This window comes from Equus quagga, chromosome 14 (assembly GCF_021613505.1).
Source record: "Equus quagga isolate Etosha38 chromosome 14, UCLA_HA_Equagga_1.0, whole genome shotgun sequence".
Classification (NCBI taxonomy): Eukaryota; Metazoa; Chordata; class Mammalia; order Perissodactyla; family Equidae; genus Equus; species Equus quagga.
In genome coordinates, this window is record NC_060280.1 from 87,802,919 (window position 1) to 87,821,706 (window position 18,788).

Below are 18,788 nucleotides of genomic sequence, written 5' to 3' on the forward strand. Positions count from 1 at the left end.
ATATTTTTGCTCTTCACCATTTCCGTGCGGGTTAATCATAATGTATGATGTGAGGTAGGGGTCTCAGTTCATCTTTCTGCAGGTCAATATGCAATTGTCCCGGCATCGTGTTGAAAGGACTTTCCCCATTGCATTGTCTTGGCCCATTTTTTGAAAATCAATGGACCATAAATGTAGACGGTTATTTCTAGACTCTCAGTTCTATCCCATTGATCCATGTGTCTACCCTTGTGCCAGTTCCACACTGTCTTGATTTTTGTAGCTTTGTAACACATTTTGAAACACACTACAGTTAATTTCTTCCTGCTCTCGACCCCATCCTTCTCCTCTGAAACCCAGTGACTCTCCTCTTCCCCAGCTCCGTCCAGCTGAGATCCTGCCCTTCCATCCTACATGACTCCTCCCCCCTGGTCTTCTGCTCCTCGTGCCACAGGATTCTGCTGCTCCTTCCTCTGGGGCCCGTTCCTCCTCTCTCTGGAAATCCACTCTCGGCTGCAACATTCCATCTCTTCAACCTCATTCCCAGGACCTCCTTTCCCCTCTCAGGCCACTGCTCACCGCTTCCTGAGCTGGTTCCCCTTCCTTGAGCAGGACTCTGCCCTGGGTCTGGCTGTCTGGGTCTGTGGGTGTGCCGTGTCCCCTGTCTTCACAGAGCCTCCACCTGGGACGCGCATGACCAGAACTGGCCCCAGTGTGCATGGCTCACCAACATCCCTGGGGCCTTTCCCTGCACCCCTACTGCCTTCTCCTGTCCATCACCTGTTACCCTGGGTCTAACTTGGGGACAGCCCTGAGAGTGGAGCAGAAGGGACCTTTTACCAGAGAAAGGAAAAGAGCTAGAAAGATCAGATGGCTCCCCTTTGCAGAAAAGACAGTGAACGTGTGAGTTGTTACTTAATTTAACGGTTCATCTATAACACAATCTTTCACCAGCATCTAATCTGTGCTTTGCCACCTCCTTATGGGTTTGCATCCTTCCAGCAGAATGGGAGATGGACCACTTATTAAACTACCATCTCTCAGTTGCACTGCCGTCCGAAATGTTTTTGTGTGTGTTGCTAGAACTGGGTCTCCGCAAACCACGCTGCTGCTTCTCAGCAGGTTCCCTGTGAGCTGCAGAAGGCGACAGAGTGAGACTGGAAGGCGGGCAGGGGAAGAAGGGACCTGCTTCTTCCTGTTTCTTGTCACACCCCAGCAGAGGCAGTGCCTCCTGGCATCAGCTGCTGACTCCAGTCTGTAGTTTTCCCATCACTTACAAAACCAGCCCCACTGAGACTCTCTGGAGAAATTAGCTCCAGTCAGACTCCACCCCTTTCTCAGGATTCTGAGTTCTAGGGGCCGGCCGGTGGCACAGCAGTTAAGTGTGCACATTCTGCTTCGGTGGCCTGGGGTTTGCCGGTTTGGATCCCGGGTGCAGACATGGCATTGCTTGGCACGCACAGCTGTGGCAGGCGTCCCACATATAAAGTGGAGGAAGATGGGCATGGACGTTAGCTCAGGGCCAGTCTTCCTCAGCAAAAAGAGGAGGATTGGCATTAGATGTTAGCTCAGGGCTAATCTTCCTCAAAAAGAAAAGAAAAGAAAAGAAAAAGATTCTGAGTTCTATACTCCCCATCATCCAAGTTTCTAAGATTTCATATTTCATCTTCTTCCATGTGGTCCCCGAGTCCTAGAGAGAAGAGAACGCTTCCTATAGTTGCCATCTCCTCCACACTTTTGAGTTTTCTGTGTTTTCGTTCTTCAATAACTGGCCAATAATTTTTATATTAAATTCTCCTCATTAGTGTAACTAACGTGGCTTCTTTCTTCTGACTGGACTTTGCATGATGTAAAGACCATCCTTTGATTTCCTTAAGTCTACACATTCTTTGCCAGCCCCAGGGGCCGAGGGAGTTTGAGCTCAGAGGCAGACACTCCCTCTGCGGGGCCAGTCCCTTGGTGGGGTCTTGGATCCCTTGTGTTGACTCTCAGAAACTCCTTCCTTGTCTGTGGTGGCCTCTGCCTCTCTGCATCTTGCCCTGTGCCTCTCTTCCCTTTGAGCTGCATCAGCAGCCCATGCTCCAGCTTCAGGAGCCTGGCCCCTGACCTGCAGGAAGCAGAGCAGACTCCATTCACCAGTTGTCGTGTGGGTCTGTTCCAACCTGCGTGGGAGCCACCCGGAGGGCTGACGCAAGCTGCCTGTCTCTCTTGAGCCTAACTCAGATCTCGAGTGGGAAAGCAGCCGGCCCCGCTCATAAAAGCTGCATGGCAGCCTACAGACCCACAAGTGGCTGGGGCCAAAGATTATGGAGTTAAGACACAGACTAGACTGCCCAAATCCTGCAGAGAAGCTGGAGTGCGATTCTTTGAGAAATTAGGACGTTCAAAAGCAGCGGTGTAGGAAGTGATGTCAGGGAAGATGGTGGAGTGGAAAGACCAGGTCTTTGTGTCCATCTAGACAGCAAACCGTACAGCCACAAACTGTCAGAAGTTAACCGTTTTGAAGTGATAACGTCTATTTGAATTTGTGGCTTCCAGGGGGAAGGCTTGGCTGCTAAATTGCGGTAATTTCAGTCCATGTTAGCCTTTAGGGAAGGAGTGACTCCCCATCTCCCACCACCTCCCCCGGCGCAGACAGCGCTGGAGGCCGCGGCTCTATTCCAGGTGCAGCTTGCTGGAACCAATGTGGGACAAAAAGACCTTGTCCTCCCATGATCTGGGTTCTATGTTCCGACGGCTGATTACTGCTTTCGATCACCGAGGTGCAGGCACCGAGGCTGGCGGCCACTGTCTCAACCGCCACCAGCTGACGTGGCTTCCAGGAGATTTTAAGGAACAGCATCTGTTTTTATTTTTTTCATTTTTTTCTTTTTTCCCGTTCTCCCCTTTTGGGGGCCAGACGTTTAAGGATTACAACACTCACAAGGAACAAGGGATATGGGCAAATTTGGAAAGCCACGGCACAGGCCCAGGAAAAGACACAGAATCAGAGATCCGGTAAAGCTCTTATGCTTCCCCATCGGGCTGATCCACAGCAGGAACACCCTGCAACAATCTAAATAAAATTTAAAAACAGCCAGCCCTGGGCAAAGGGTGAGAATCTCATTTTGAGAGTTACCACATTGTAAGATTTGAATTTCTAGTTTTCACCAAATTTTACAAGGTAGACCCAAAAACAAACAAATAAAATTGTAAGATTTGAATTTCTAGTTTTCACCAAATTTTACAAGGTAGACCCAAAAACAAACAAATAAACAAACCCAGGAAACAGGTCCATTCCAAAGAAACAAAACGAATACACAAAAACAGTCCTTGAAGAAGCCCAGATGTTAGACTCACGAGACAAAAAAAAAATAAAGGAACTATTTAAACGTGCTCAAAGAGCTAAGGGAAAACAGAGACAAAGACAGGATAGAATGTATGAAAAAAGATGAGAAGAATATCAAGGGGCCGGCCCGGTGGTGTAGTGGTTAAGTTCGTGCACTCCACTTGGGCGGCCTGGAGCTTGCAGATTCGGGTCCTGGGCACGGACTTAGCACCACTCATCAGCCACACTGTGGCAGTATCCCACATACACAACAGTGGAAGATTGGCATGGATGTTAGCTCAGGGCCAATCTTCCTCACCAAAAAAAAAAGAGAGAGAGAGAGAAAGAATATCAATATAGATAGAAATTATGAAAAGGAACCAAAGGAAAGTGATGCTAGCATCATGGCGGCATAAGATGTCCCTTGTTTTTGTCCCCCTCAACAACAAAAATGTGGCATCCATCCATGGACAAAAGTGCCATTGAGGGACCTATGGGATCTGGCACCACACGCCAAGGCGCCCAGGAGGAGTCTCGCCCACCCGTGCATCGAGCATCGGGTAACAGGCAGACAGACTTCATTCCCAGCCGTGGACCCTGCAGTGGCCTGTGAACCGGGTCCAGTCCCTCGCGGCCACAGTCTGGTTGCCCCTGGAGAACACGGACCTAGACAATCACCCGTGGATGAGAGAGCCTTTGTGGAAGTCCAGGTTTCCAGAGGAGGAGCTCCAGCAAAAATAATAATAATAAATAATAATAATACAGTTTGGATGCATTTCAGAGGGTAAGACAAACAGCTTGACGTTAGCTGCACCGTCCCTCCCCCAGGGTGGCACAGCTTAGGGCCAGGAGAGATCTTTGTGGCCTGTGATCTCTCCCAAGGGGGAAAGGAAGTGTCTGTGAGTGAATATCTGGTCTCTCCGGCTGTGCGAGTCACTGCCAAAGGGGCCCATTTCTCTCTTGCCCCACCCGGAGCACCGAGCTGTGAGCTGCATGACTGGGGGCTGCGAAGTGATGGGGAGAATGGGAGGTAAGACTCTTGAAGGACATTAAAGGGGCGTGGACCCTACTATCCACATCACAGCTTCCATCAAGAAGCTTGACCACGAGCTGCTGGGAATTCCTCACCTGCGTAACCCCCCAACTGTCCCACAGGCACCCCCAGAGCTCTGCATACCTCACCCACACCCCTACCCCGTGGTCGGTTCTCTGTGTGTGCTATCGATGGTAACGGTGGCAAGAGAGGGCTCTGGCCTATAGCTAGTGAGCACGTGAAAGTTGGCAGAATCTGTGGGCCAGGAAGAGACCACAAATTCAAGCTTTAGTGCCAACTTGGGAGAAAAAAAGAGAGGCTGTTGGCACCTGACCTGGTGTGTTACAGGGTCCAGAGAAGGCTCACAAGCTTGAGAGCTCCGCCACAAGAGGGAGCAAGAAGAATGGAGCAGGTGAGCTCAGAGAAGGCCTCAGACAGCCTCGCCTCTCAGCACAGCTGACAGAAGGTCTTTCTCTCTGGTTTTTTTTTTTTTTTTTTTTTTGAGGAAGATTAGCCCTGAGCTAACTGCTGCCAATCCTCCTCTTTTTGCTGAGGAAGACTGGCCCTGAGCCAAAAACCATGCCCATCTTCCTCTACTTTATATGTGGGACGCCTACTACAGCATGGCTCACCAAGCGGTGCCATGTCCACACCCAGGATCCAAACAAGCCAACCCCAGGCCACCGAAGTGGAATGTGTGCACCCAACTGCTGTGCCACCAGGCTGGCCCCAGGTCTCTCTCTCTCTTGAAGGCGGTTAGTAAAGATGAGGAGGGAACTGCTGCTTCAAATGCAGATGGTAACGGACACTTCAAAGAACGTGAAAAATTCAGGTAAAGTAACAGCTCCAAAGGATCACAATAATCTTCCAGGAACCAAACCCAAGGACAGGGAGATGGGCAACTTACCAGATAAAGAACTCAAAATAGCTGTTCTAAGGAAACTCGAGGAGCTACAAGGAAACACAGACAGACAATTCAATGAAATCAGAAAAAGAATACACACACAAAATGGGAAGTTTAACAAAGAGATAGAAGTTGTTAAAAAGAACCAAACTGGGGGGCTGGCCCAGTGGCACAGTGGTTAAGTTCGCACATTCCGCTTTGGCAGCCTGGGGTTCACCAGTTCAGATCCCGGGTGTGGACATGGCACCACTTGACAAGCCATGCTGTGGCAGGCGTCCCACATATAAAGGAGAGGAAGATGGGCACAGATGTTAGCTCAGGGCCAGTCTTCCTCAGCAAAAAGAGGAGGATTGGCAGTAGTTAGCTCAGGGCTAATCTTCCTCAAAAAAAAAAAAAAGAACCAAACTGGGGCCAGCCCAGTAGCATAGCAGTTAAGTTTGCACGCTCTACTTCAGCAGCCCAGGGTTTGCCAGTTCAGATCCTGGGCACATACATACGCACCGCTTGTCAAGCCATACTGTGGCAGGTGTCCCACATATAAAATAGAGGAGGATGGGGCCAGCCCCATGGCCAAGTGGTTAAGTTTGTGAACTCTGTGTTGGCAGTCAGTTCAGATCCTGGGTGTGGACATGGCACCGCTCATCAGGCCATGCTGAGGTGGCATCCCACATGCCACAACTAGAAGGACCCACAACTAAAAATATATACAAGTATGTACCAGAAGGCTTTGGGAGAAAAAGGAAAAAAAAAATCTTAAAATAGAGGAAGATGGGCACAGATGTTCGCTCAGGGCCAATCTTCCTCAAAAAAAAAGAAAGAAAGAAAGAACCAAACAAAGCTTCTAGAGCTGAAGAATACAAGGAATAAACTGAAAAATGCCATAGAGAGCATCAACAGCAGACTTGATCGAGCAGAAGAACGAATCTGTGAGATTGAAGACAGGAACTTTGAAAATATCCAGTCAGAGGAGAACAAAGAAAAAGAATGAAAAGGAGTGAAGAAAGCCCACATGACCCATGGGATGCCATCCAAAGAACCAGTCTGCAAACTCTTAGAGCTGCAGAGGGAGAAGAGAAGGAGAAGGGGACAGAGAGCTCATTTACAGAAATAATGGCGGAGAACGTCCCCACATACAGCAAGAAGGCGGCCGTCTACAAGCCAGGAAGAGAGGCCTCCCCAGGAACCGAATCGGCCAGCATCTCAGACTTGCAGCCTCCGGAACAGTGAGATATAAATGTTTGTTGTTCACGCTGCCCCGTGAATGATATTCTGTTCTGGCAGCCTGAGCTATGACCAAGGAGGAGCAAGGAAATTAAACCCCTCACACCAGAGGTTTGTCAGAGAAGGGCCAGATAGTTGGGGTTAAGCCTGACCTTTGGAGCTGGAAAGACTTGAGTTCACAAGTCCAAGTAACCTTGGACAAGTCCCTCGAGTTCTCTGAACCTCTGCGTGCCCTTCTGTAACATGGGGGTGATAAGGCTGTTGTGTGCCACTGCACAGCACATGGCCTGGCACCATTTGGGCCCTCGATACATAAAGAGAGGTGCTGTTATTGTCGTCATCATTGCTTGTATAGTTGTTCATGCTAACGATACGATGGGGCAGGGAGGCCGGGTCTGTCATGGCTTCAGGAGCCAGGCTGAGGGGCTTGGACTTGCTCTCCAGAGCACTGGGGAGCCATGGGAGGTGTATGAGCAGGGGAAAGATCCCTTTGGGACTGGGGTGAGTGACCAGGAATTGCAGGCTGGGACATCACCCAGGTGATGGGTGTCTGGCCCTGGGGGGTGGCCATGGGGATGGCAGGAGGGAGAGGAAGAGAGGAGCTCAGGATGAGTTCTGAGTACGGGGCTCAAATGGTGACCCTGTGACCCAGGTTGGGAGGAGCATTTAAGGGGAGGGGGCTTTATCTGGATTTCAGTTTTGACCTTGCTGTGCCCATGCCCTTCCCTCCGCCTAGAATATCTTTGCTTACTGTGCCTTCCCGAAAAAGTCCCTGAAGACGCCGCGAACACACCCCTCCTCTGAGAAGGTGGAACAGATGCGGTTTGCAATTTCCCGAGAAGCCGGCTGCGCATCAGGTTGTCCTGCAAACGTCTGGATCCCGGCTTATCTCACTCATCCCTCCCCTGGGAGTTCCTCTGGGGCCGCCCTCGGCTGGATCCACTGCCCGATCCCCCGCACCAGGGGACGGGATAAGCCTCCGCGCAACAAAAAGGAAACCCGGTCCGCAGGATGCTGCTGCAGTTCCGGCTGCGGCCACGCGGGGGCGGCAGGGGACAAGTCAAGAGTCGGAAGCGCAGGCAGAAGTTCTGTGCCTGCCGGGCGTCCCCAAACCAAACCCAGACCTGAGCCTTTTTTTTCTTTTCCTTTTTTTTTTTTTTTAATTAATGAGTACGAGGGAAACCCCCACGACCCAGTTTTTCCCACCTGCCCCACCCACCCAGAGGCGGTGTCCCGCGACCCAACAGCTAATGGAAGTTATGCAAAATCTGTTAGGTAAGTCCCTGCTCTGCTCAGAATCCCCCACAGCACCCACCTGGCTGGGGATGAAGCCCCCCTTCCCGCAGCCCCCGAAGCCCCCCACCGTCTGCCCCCCACACCCACTCCTCACCTCCCTGCCTTCATCCCCTCCCAGCTGCTCCCTCGCTCCCCCTGCTCCAGCCTCACTAGCCCTTCAATTGCTCCCACTCACCGCAGTGTCTAGCTTGGGGCAGTTTTGGAGCCTAGAAGAATCCATCATGGTGGTTACTTTGTAAATGCATGGTCAATTTAATGATACTCTTAGAAACATAGTTTCCCCTAAGCCTTTAGTTACAGTTGAAGCTATTAGGTCTCTGATACACCTGGCAAAGGGGACAGTCACTTGCAAAGGGGCCACCGGGTACGTATTTGGGTCCATTTAGAAAAGCAGTGGGTTGAAAGCGCTGAAACATTGTAGATGGCATTTGGAAAAGTGATGTACGTTATTCTTTCATCTTAAATGCCTCCACCTAGCAAACCGTTTTGAAGACCTTGGAGGTTCTTACAAATCTAAAAGTTGGACACATAAATAGGGGGAAATGATATTCTCTTAAACATTCTGATACTGCTTTGAAACGCAGCTGAACTGTGGTATACTTTTCAACCTAAAGTTGCCAGCCTCAAATCAATTCTTCATGCAGCACTATGGGGTATTTTAGGAATTATTTTCTGCACTTTTTTTGTGGGGTTTTTTTGGGGGTAAAATACATACAACATACAATTTACCATCTTGACCGTTTTTAAGTGTCCAGTTCTGCGGCATTAAGTACATTTCCATTGTTGTGCAGCCATCCCCACCAGTCTCCAGAACTTTCTCATCCTCCCAAACTGAAACTCTGTCCCCATGAAACGCTAACTCCCCCTCCCCCAGCCCCTGGCCCCTCCATCTACTTCCTGTCTCTATGGATGTGACTCTTCTGGGACCTCCTGGGAGTGGAATCAGACAGAACTTTTGTGACGGGCTTGTTTCACTCGACATCGTGTCCTTGAAGTTCACCTACATTGTAGCGTGGGTCAAAAGCTTGTCTGTGTTTTTCAAATTAAATTTAAATTAAAAATACAAAAGCACGGGCGCATGATTCAAATAAACGAGGGCTCTTGCAGGGCGTGTCATGAACAGCAGACACCTGCGGGGTCTTCGCTTTCTCTCTGGCTGTTTCCACGGTTCGGAATGGGTGCTGCTCTGCACCCACAGGTGAGTGGAGCCCTCAGCTGCCGGTTTTCTGTGGCGCCGGGTCAGGATTTCTCTCACAGCCTCCCTCCCCCGCACCCACCTCCCCACACCCGGTGTAGACCCCAAGCTTAAGCTCCTCTGGTGGCCATCTTTGAAATTTTTCAGCTATTTCCCATTTTATTTCTTCTTCCCCCAACTGTAATTCCTTTGTTTCAACTGGGAGATATTAAAAGTGAGCGTTTTTAAGGCACTTCCTGGGTGCCAGGCACTCCTCGGGATTTCTACACAGATTCGTTTCATACCCACAACAACCACATCCGATCTCAGGTAGGCATCCTGACTATTCCCTTTTAGAGATGGGAAGCTAAGGCCCAGAAGGGTTAAGTGACATGCTCCGGGTCACAGAGCTTTGCAAGTGGCAGAGCCTGGGCTGCCTCCTGTGACTTTTATTTTTTGTTTTGAATCACACCAGGGAAGAAGAAGTCAGTTCTTTAATGGCTCTAGCTGAGGTTGATCAGAACTCCGCCAGCGTAGACTTAAGCCTTGTGCGCATCATTGTATGTAAACTTGACATCAAAGAAAAGAACTGTAAACACACACTGAGCTGCAGTGAATGGATGAGCACTGAGTGTGGGGAGGAAAGTGTGCACAAGTCTGCGACGTATTAAAATGGGTCAAAAGCAAGAGAGATGAATGGACAGATAGCTATTAAAGCGAATATGTTCAAATGTGAATGGCAGTATCTACGAGTGAGGATGTGGGTGTTCACGTATTTCCAACTTTGCCGTACAATTCTTCCAGCTTTGCTGGATGTTTGAAATATTTCAGCATAAAGTGCTGGGGGGGCCGGCCCCGTGGCCGAGTGGTTGGGTTTGCGCGCTCCGCTTCGGCAGCCCGGGGTTTCACGGGTTCAGATCCTGGGCGCGGACATGGCACCGCTCGTCAGGCCACACTGAGGCAGCGTCCCACATGCCACAACGAGAAGGACCCACAACTCAAACTACACAACTAGGTACTGGGGGGATTTGGGGAGAAAAAGGAAAAATAAAATCTTTTTTTAAAAATCTAGAAAAAAAATGCTGGGACGTCTGTCCAGCCTATTATTTCTGCCTCTTAAACATGTTCAGTTTATCCAAATGGCCACTGCCCTCGTCTATAATAATAATACACATAATGGTGTTGATAATAATAATGAACAGTGGCAGCTGGCTTATGGGCAAGGTACTGGTCTGCATGTTCCACCCTGTATGGAACAGTAACATCATCTGTGTTAAAGATGAAGAAATAAGGCACAGAGAGGTACAGTTCCTAGGCCCCAGTCACACAGCTAAAGAACAGCAGAGGAGCTGGAATCTGAACCCAGCAGATGGCTGCAGAGCCTGCAGGCTCCACCACCTTTGAACGGCCCTCCTGGATGCTAACTTGACCACACCAGCCCCCTGGGGTCCCCCTCACTGGAGGCTCCCCGTCAATCAACAGTCATCCGCGATTTCATCAGAGTGATTATTTAGGCAAATGGTGTCTTTCTGATTACAAAAATGTTACCAGCATATAATTTTTAAAGATGAATTCAATAAGGAAATGAATCAAGTAAAAAGTAATAGTGTTCCATATCAACACTCCCCAGAGGATGCCACTCTGAATCTGGTTCCCATTGGCACCAGAATTTCTTCTTGGTGTGTAGCAACCTAGCACTTATGATTTTGTATCAAGATATAGCGTGACTGAGAGACAGAGAAAGAGAGATTAGATAGATAGACAGACAGACAGATAGAGATAGGTAGATAGATGATAGAGATAGGTAGATAGATAAAGACGTAGATAAATGATAGACATAGATAAATAGATAGATAGTGTGTATCCAGAAAGGGCTTCCCTTCACTCCATTATTCCCTAAATAATTCCTGAGCAACCACCGTTGTGTGCTCCAGATTCTAGATGCCAGAGAAACTGCAGGGAACAAGATCGAGAAAGTTCTGGTCCCCTTAGAGCTCCTTCTGGTGGGAAGACGGACTGAAAACTAGATAAGCAGGTATGTGGCTTGTCAGGCAGTGATAAGGGCTACAGAGAAACTATAGCAGGAGGAGAGGGTGTCAGGATGGGGTGCGATGGTGAGTTTCAGGGAAGTTAAAGAGGAGGAGGCCACAGTGGTATCTCGAGTAAGAAGGGCCTTCTAGGAAGGTGGGACAGCAAGTGCCAAGGCCCTGAGGTCAGAGCATGCTCCTATTCCAGGAAGGGTGAGAAAACCAGAGGAGCAGTGGGAGCTGGGAGAGAGAGGAGGAGGGGAGGGCAGGGCCCCACAATGCCCAAGGAGGAACTCAACCATGAGATTGACGTTGATGCTGGGAAGCAGGGCAGGAGTGGAGGGTGAGGGAGGCCCTGAGCCAAACTGTGATGCATGGCCGCAGAAAGCCAGGGCACAGGGCTCCCCCGGCCCATGGAGGGAGAAGAGCTCATTCCGAACCCAGAGGGGAGCAGAGCAATAGGTGAGAATCCACGGGTTTCCTCACACACTCTGCCGAAAGTCTGATTTATTTTAATCACATGCACGTGCTTTTGTGATTTTTCTTTGAAAAAATAAAGTGTTAATGCTTTCAAAAGTTATAAAATGGCGTCACGAGCATCTCATTTTTCTGAAGACAAACGCAGACCTAAGAAAATTATTTATTTATTTATTTATTTTGAGGAAGATTGGCCTGAGCTAACATCTGCCACCAATCCTCCTCTTTTTGCTGAGGAAGACTGCCCCTGAGCTAACATCTGTGCCCATCTTCCTCTACTTTGTATGTGGGATGCCTACCACAGCATGGCTTGCCAAGCGGTGCCATGTCCGCACCCAGGATCCAAACCTGCAAACCCTGGGCCACCGAAGCGGAATGTGCGAACTTAACCGCTGGGCCACTGGGCCGGCCCCCTTCAGATAAATTATTTCCTTTTTTGTGAAAGAAAACAGGAGGAATAAAGTCGAAGCCCCTTTCGCAACTCTCCTTGTCCTACAGCCCCAATTTCATTCGCCCTCCTGTCTCCCCAGAAACACCTCCTCTGCACCCCCCCATCCCATCTGGAATGAGATCTATTTACTTGTTTACATGTGGATGAGGGCTATGTTAAGAGAAGCATTGTTTCTGCTGATAAAATAACTAACAGGGCTTTCCAAATATCCAAACAGCAGGTAAATTATAAAACAGAAAGAGAACGCCCCGCCCACCCCCAGAGAAAGGAAAGTAATTGACAGCTAGAATGTAAATTTCTGTAGCGTCGCAGCCCCGGCAGGGCCGGTTTTCCTGTCTCGTCTTGTCCAGCATCCAGCGGATGCTCCAGACGTTGAGCAAAAGTTTCATTTTGTTGGGTCATGGCCATTTCCAAAGTGAACTTTTCGATTTTGGGATCATTTTAGATTTACGGAAAAGTTGCAAAAAACTGTGTCAGGCATTCCAGTATGTGCCTTGTTCACTGTCCTCTATGGCTGACGCCTTCTGGAACCGTGACACACCTGACCCTATGGAGAAGTTAGTTACTTCGTCATGTTGCAATTCACGAACTGCCATTTATTGGGGTGTCGCCAGTTCTTCCACAAATGCCCCTTTTCTGGTCCAGGAGCCCACATTTCAGTTGTCATGTCACCTGGGTCGCCTCCAGGTTGTGACAGTTCCTCCAAGTTTTCTTTTTCGTGACTGGGACATTTTTGGACAGGATGCTGTAGCATATCCCTCAGTTTGGGGTGTATCTGATATTTTTCTCGTCTTTAGCCCGTCGTTACCGGTTCTGGGAGGAAACCCACAGAGATAAGGTGCCTTTCTCATGGCATTATGTCAAGGCCACCTGACATCAATGAGACACCACCAGGATGTTGGCCTGGATCATTTGGTCAAGGTGATGTCTGCCAGGTGTGTCCACAGTAAAGCTCTTATCTTTTGCTTTTCCATACTTCATTCTTCAGATGAGAGTCACTAACTCAAATTTTGCGTCTGGCCCACACTCAAAAGGAGTGGGAGAGCGGGTGGGCCCCTGGAGGGGCATTTCAACTTATTTGGAATTCTTTCTAAGGAAGAGTTGACTCTTCTGCCTTCACACCCATTTTAAAGACCAGGAAACTGAGACTGAAGATGAGATTTCCTCTCTAGAGGGTGGCCCTGCGGAAGGGGAGGCGGCACCCAGAGCTGCCATCTGGGGCTGTGAAGGCAGGTGGCCATGGGCAGGAAATCGGTCCCGAGCCGCCCCCTGGGGTGCGTTACCCCATTCACAGACGCGCCGCCTGCGCCCCGGAGGCGTGGCGCGCTGGGTGGCCGAGCAGGATTTGGGGCGCGGCCCGGCCGGGCCTGGAGGAAGCGCGGGGCCGTGAAGGCCGAGGCGTCCGCCCTCCCCGCGGGGCATCACCTGGGCTTGCCGGGGACCACGGGCATGACGGCGCCTCCTCAACGCTGAGTGGCCCCGATGGCAAGCGCCCCGCGCGCTCCTGCAGCTCGGCTTCAGGGACGGCACCCGCCTTTGACCCCGGGCCCTGCCGACCGCAGGTGAGACCAGCCCAGCCCGCAGGTGTCCCCGGGGGAGGGGTCTTCGCCTGCCCTCGTGACCCACTTCCTGTTTGTCTCGGCTGCGGGGACGGGAGGGACAAACAGCCAGCCCGCGCTGGGTGACCCAGGTCAGGTCACCGACCCTCGCGGAGCCTGTGACCTTGGTGTTGAATGAGGGGCCCCCTCCACCTTCGCAAGGGCCTATAGGGACCTATCGTGAGTGTGCGTGGCGGAGGAGGGAGGGAGGTGAGGGGTGGGTCAGACAGGCCACAAGGGCAGGGGCCCCACTGCCCAAGTGCCCCTGCCTCCCCTTGGGGGGCTGCGGTGACTTGGGGGGCCCCGGGGGAGCTGCTGAGGGTGTGAGAGTCCAAAGTCAGTGGTCACATGGCGTGTCACCAGCTGCCTCCTGCCTCGCTTCCTCCTGCAGGAATGGGGGTGGGGAGGAGGGGAAGGTGTGGCCAGGACTTCCTGGAAAAGGGAGACCCTGCTGTCTGGGGGCGGGGGTGACCGTGGGACACACACTCAGATGTTGTCAAACACACCTCAGTTAGACACACAACACAGACACACAACTAGGCTCCGGCACAAAACAGGGACGCCCCCATCGCGGCCCCACACAGTCCCACTTGAGAACTCAGGCGCACGTCACAGGCGGCCACCCAGGCCTGGCTGCCCCCTCGGCGTACCCATCAGGAGGGACACAGGACTCCCAGGCGCACAGCAGACAAGTGACCCAGGCAGGCACGCTTGGCTACACACAGGAAACAGCTCAGACACACCCAGACACAGGCAGACAAACACGTCCTCAGAGAACACGGACACACACAACATGTCGGGCTGGGGCGCACAAATACGGCCGCACACACAGCACAGACACTCAGATATGGGGGCGCCTCGGGCAGCGACACAAACAAACTCAGGCGGGCAGACACAGAGGCTGAACTCGTGGGCCAGACCCCCACCCCGAATCCCGTGTCCAGCACTGGGGAAGTCCAAGGCCCACATGACCCAAGGGGAGGGCTTCTGGAACAGTCTGCGGAGAAACTGCATCACCCTCACTAATGATCCGTTTCCGCCCCAGGGAATAAAGGCTCGGTGACTGGCCAGTTCTGCCCCGGGAGCTCACCTGCCTCTCTGAGCCCCCTGCTAACCGGCCTGTGCCTCTCCCAGGGTGAGTGCGGGCCCGCGGTGAGGGAGGGCGCGTGGGCGAGCATGGCCACCCTTCCCAGCGCTGGCCGGACCCCGCCCACCCTCTGATCCTCCCAGCCAGCTTTTGCCCTAAGTCCTGGGAACCAGGGCACAACCCAGGGGTTCCCGGCAGGCCAGCCCTGCAGGGAGTGGCTCCCCCTCTCTCAGAGCATCAAGTGGGGGTTTCCAGGGTCTGCTGCCCACGTCTCAGCCTCGGGTCCCCAGACGCTCGTCTCTTGCCTCCCAGATGGACACATGGATGGTGCTGCTCTTCCTACAAGCCTCGCTGGTGCTCTCCCTGGCCAACAGGGCCACCCCCGTCCTGCGCTTTGTGGCCGTGGGTGACTGGGGCGGAGTCCCCAATGCCCCGTTCTACACAGCCCGGGAAACGGCCACCGCCAAGGAGATTGCCAAGACCGTGCAGATCCTGGGCACAGACTTTATCCTCTCTCTGGGGGACAATTTCTACTTCAATGGCGTGCAGAATGCCAATGACAAGCGGTTCCAGGTGTGTGCCACTGGAGTGGGGGTTGGGGGGTATGTGGCGAAGCCACTCGAGCTTTTGACTCTGGAGAGGGCAGAGGGAAGCTGACACTTTGGGCACCTGGAGCGTTCACTGTCTCCCTGGGCCCCAGCCCTTGACTTGCTGGGAGCGTTGGGGGAGTTGCTTGACCCTGGGCTGGGGGGGTGCCCTCGCTGTCTGTTGCAGGAGACATTCGAGGATGTGTTCTCTGCCTCGTCCCTCCGCAACGTGCCCTGGTACGTGCTGGCTGGCAACCACGACCACCTGGGAAACGTCTCAGCCCAGATCGCCTACTCCAGCATCTCAAAACGCTGGTGAGTCTGCCCCCTGCCCCGTCCATCCCCTGAGCCTTGCTCAAGTGGACAAAGAGACCCATTAGCCTGAGCTGACCCTGGGCCAGTCCGGGTGCCCACCACCTGCATCCCCTCCACAGGAACTTCCCCAGCCCTTTCTACCGCCTGCGCTTCAAGGTCCCACGGTCCAACGTGTCCGTGGCCATCTTCATGCTGGACACAGTGACGCTGTGCGGCAACTCGAACGACTTCACCAGCCAGCAGCCCGAGAGGCCCCGAGACCTGGCACTGGCCCGCACGCAGCTGTCCTGGCTCAAGAAGCAGCTGGCCGCGGCCAAGGAGGACTACGTGCTGGTGGCTGGCCACTACCCAATATGGTCCATCGCGGAGCACGGGCCCACCCACTGCCTCGTCAAGCAGCTGCTGCCACTGCTGGCCATGCACAAGGTCACCGCCTACCTGTGTGGCCACGACCACAACCTGCAGGTGAGGGGCCTGTGGCAGGGGTAGGGGGCCAGGTCAGGGGTCCCCAGCCTGGCCAAGGTGGCACATGGCACATTGGGACCTTCCTGGTGTTTGGGGGTCTCACAAACGTCACTCTCCCTCAAGCTCTATGCTCTAACCGGGAAAACAGTCCAAAGTTCCCCCAAAGCCATCATAATAGCTACCCATTGCCAACGGCTTCCCCAGTGTTCTGCCTGTGGAGTAGGATCAACCCATTCCTACAGGTGGGGAAACTGAAGCCCGAAGGGGTTATGTTCCTTGCCCAAGGTGACTCTGTGGTCACAGCTGGACTCACGGCAGGAAGGCGCAAAGCCCATGGTTAGCCTCCTTGAGGAGCTGGGGGCTCCCCTCACCCTGCATCTCCCACCCACAGTACCTTCAAGACGAGAACGGCATAGGCTTTGTGCTAAGCGGCGCTGGGAACTTCATGGACCCCTCGACGAAGCACGCACGCAAGGTCCCCAATGGCTACCTGCGCTTCCACCACGGGACCAACACCTCCATGGGTGGCTTTGCCTACGTGGAGATCAGCCCCAAAGAGATGACCGTCACTTACATCGAAGCTTCGGGCAAGTCCCTGTTCAAGACCAGGCTGCCCAGGAGAGCAAGGCATGCACACCCACGAAGGCTCCATCCTGCAGCCTGAGCCGGAGGGGCCTCCCTGCCAGCGGGTGGGCAGGCTTTCTCAGGGGCCACGTGGCCCTTGTGGCGAGGATGCCCACGGATGTGAAAGCAGCATGGACACCGGCCAGAGTGCCATGCCCTGTGGCCCAGCTCGCCCAGGCTGACATCTGGGCAATGGGGGGCAGGGAGGGAAATTTTCTCCTGGATTCAGCATCCTTCTGTCACTGCCGAATGTTCAATAAAAGAATAGTTGCAAAGGCTGAACGTGTGCCATGAGCATCTCTTGCCTCACCTCACTGGCCAGTTGTACCACCTGGGATTGAGAGCGTTGGGGTTCCCCGACTCTGTGCCTCCATCTCTTAGCCCCATTTGCAACCAACTGGCCTCCTACATGGATGAGATTTTAAGTGAAAACCTTGCAGAAGGAAGGTACCACAAAAAGCAAGCCTTCTTCCCTGTGCCCACCTCCCCAGGGGCATCCACCATCATCCTTGTCTTTCCTTCCTCAATCGATGCCTCCATAACAAAAACATCCCTCTTTTTTTACACAAACCAGCATGAGATACACACAGTTCTGCCTGTGCTCTTTCTAGTTAACCACAGCTGGACTGCTCACAACAGAACCTTCATTTTTGTTCATTTCAACATGAATCGGTGACACATTGACATGGCTTGAAAATCTCAAATTTATAGAAAGCAGAAGTATCTTACGCCCCTCCCTGCCCTTCCCTCCCCCTCTCCGAAAAAGAAAGAACTTTTTATAAAGGCTTTGTGTTCCCTTCCAGTCTTTCTCTGTGCCATTTTTTGATTTATCAAAGCAACTTGATGGAGGTGTAATTGACACATTTGCAGGGTGCATGTCGGGAAGTTCTGACACAGGCGCACACCCACAAACCCATGATCACAAGCAAGATAGAAGCATTTCCCACACCCCAAAAGGTTCTCTGTGTACTTTGCTGTTTCTGCCTGTTACACCTGGCCATCTGCCCATCAGCTCTCAGGGAGAGCTTCTAGCTCTTTCTGAGGCCACAGAGGCCCCACTGCGTGCCTGACCCACCGTCTATCTAACCAGCCATCTACAGAGGGTGGCCTGGATTGCTTCCAATAATTTTGCCCTCCTCAAACACTGCTGCAATTAATGACCCTGTACATTTGTTTCCCACGTGTGCAGTATGTATGTAGGATAAACAAGAGGCATTCCCAAAAGAGGGTGGCCCTTCTTTTTGACAGCCAGGGAGCTTCCGCCTATGTCACCGGCTCCTTGCTGGGGCCCGTTGAGATCAATTTCAGTCTTTCTCTCTTACCAACAGAGGCACCATGGACACCCCTGGCCTCGTGCTTTTGTACATCTGTGCAGGTATGTATGTAGGAAAACTTCCAGAAGCAGAATTATTTCAGAGCTTGTTTTTTACGACAGATGTTGGAAGCAGAATGCTCCTCGTGAGCGGGAAGCTGCAGAGAAGCCTAGTTCCCCTGTGGGAGAGTTGAGTAACACCCACCCACCTACAGCCTGAGCCACGCAGCTCAAGGCAAGTGGCAGAAACTGCTCCCTGGGCCCGCCTTCAACTGTCACTTCAGCTGCTACAGGGCAGGGACCCATCTGTTTGGCTGCAGCTGCCAGCCCAGTTGGGTGACATGAAATAACAACCTGGACAAAATGTAACAAGTTACTTCTGGGGAGAGGAACTTGCTGGAAGCGGTATCTTCACTTGCTACTTTATAAATGTCGATACTGCTGAATTTGTGACACGGCGCACGTGTTACTCTTAAAATGAGGCAAAGCTCTATGGAAATGCCAGCCCTGAGTCCCTGCCAGCTGACGTTTACCTGGCTGGCATTACTATCAATCAAGCTCTCTGCCTAACACACACCCTCTCTCCTAATCGTGACCCACGAGGCAAGGGCCAGAAGCATCCTCGCTTCTCGGAGGACATGACGGAAATCCGACAGATTATAGGCAAAGTGCCCAAGGTCATGCCCAGGAAGTGGGAGACCCTCAGTCTTAACCAGGACCATCCAGGCTGCTCAAAGCCACCCTGTCGCTTCCCACTGACTCAGAGACTCCGGGCAGGCAGGGTCTGAATCAGTGGTCAGCCCAATGTCCCTTTTTGCAGGGCCTGGAGGGTGGAATTAGGCCAATGTCCCCGTTCACAGGGCCCAGAGTGTGGAAAGGAGAAGTGACACATTCAAGCTGACACAGGGAATGAGTGGCAGGAAGGGGGGTT

The 18,788-nt window shown here is 52.3% G+C and overlaps 1 protein-coding gene across 3 annotated transcripts; it reads left to right on the forward strand.

The window, feature by feature from the left end:
• The first annotated feature begins 13,202 nt into the window (after window positions 1–13,202).
• Window positions 13,203–16,823, forward strand: ACP5 (acid phosphatase 5, tartrate resistant). 3 transcript variants are annotated; one of them, XM_046685697.1, is made up of 6 exons: window positions 13,203–13,431; window positions 14,513–14,602; window positions 14,867–15,127; window positions 15,329–15,456; window positions 15,576–15,921; window positions 16,313–16,823. In XM_046685697.1, exons 3-6 carry the CDS (start codon window positions 14,867–14,869, stop codon window positions 16,583–16,585), a joined length of 1,008 nt encoding a protein of 335 aa, XP_046541653.1. In that variant the 5' UTR covers window positions 13,203–13,431; window positions 14,513–14,602; the 3' UTR covers window positions 16,586–16,823. The 3 variants fall into 3 exon arrangements, with proteins under 3 accessions (XP_046541653.1, XP_046541654.1, XP_046541655.1); XM_046685698.1 differs by lacking the exon at window positions 13,203–13,431 and adding an exon at window positions 13,513–13,647; XM_046685699.1 differs by lacking the exon at window positions 13,203–13,431 and adding an exon at window positions 13,529–13,653.
• Window positions 16,824–18,788: the final 1,965 nt, after the last annotated feature.

What these genes read in the sequence shown, in the direction of transcription:
- ACP5 (XM_046685697.1), top strand. Translation starts at nt 14,867, where the DNA reads ATGGACACATGGATGGTGCTGCTCTTCCTACAAGCCTCGCTGGTGCTC. An exon ending in CCAATGACAAGCGGTTCCAG is followed by an intron (nt 15,128 to 15,328) that starts GTGTGTGCCACT and finishes TGTCTGTTGCAG; the next exon opens with GAGACATTCGAGGATGTGTT. An exon ending in GCCACGACCACAACCTGCAG is followed by an intron (nt 15,922 to 16,312) that starts GTGAGGGGCCTG and finishes TCCCACCCACAG; the next exon opens with TACCTTCAAGACGAGAACGG.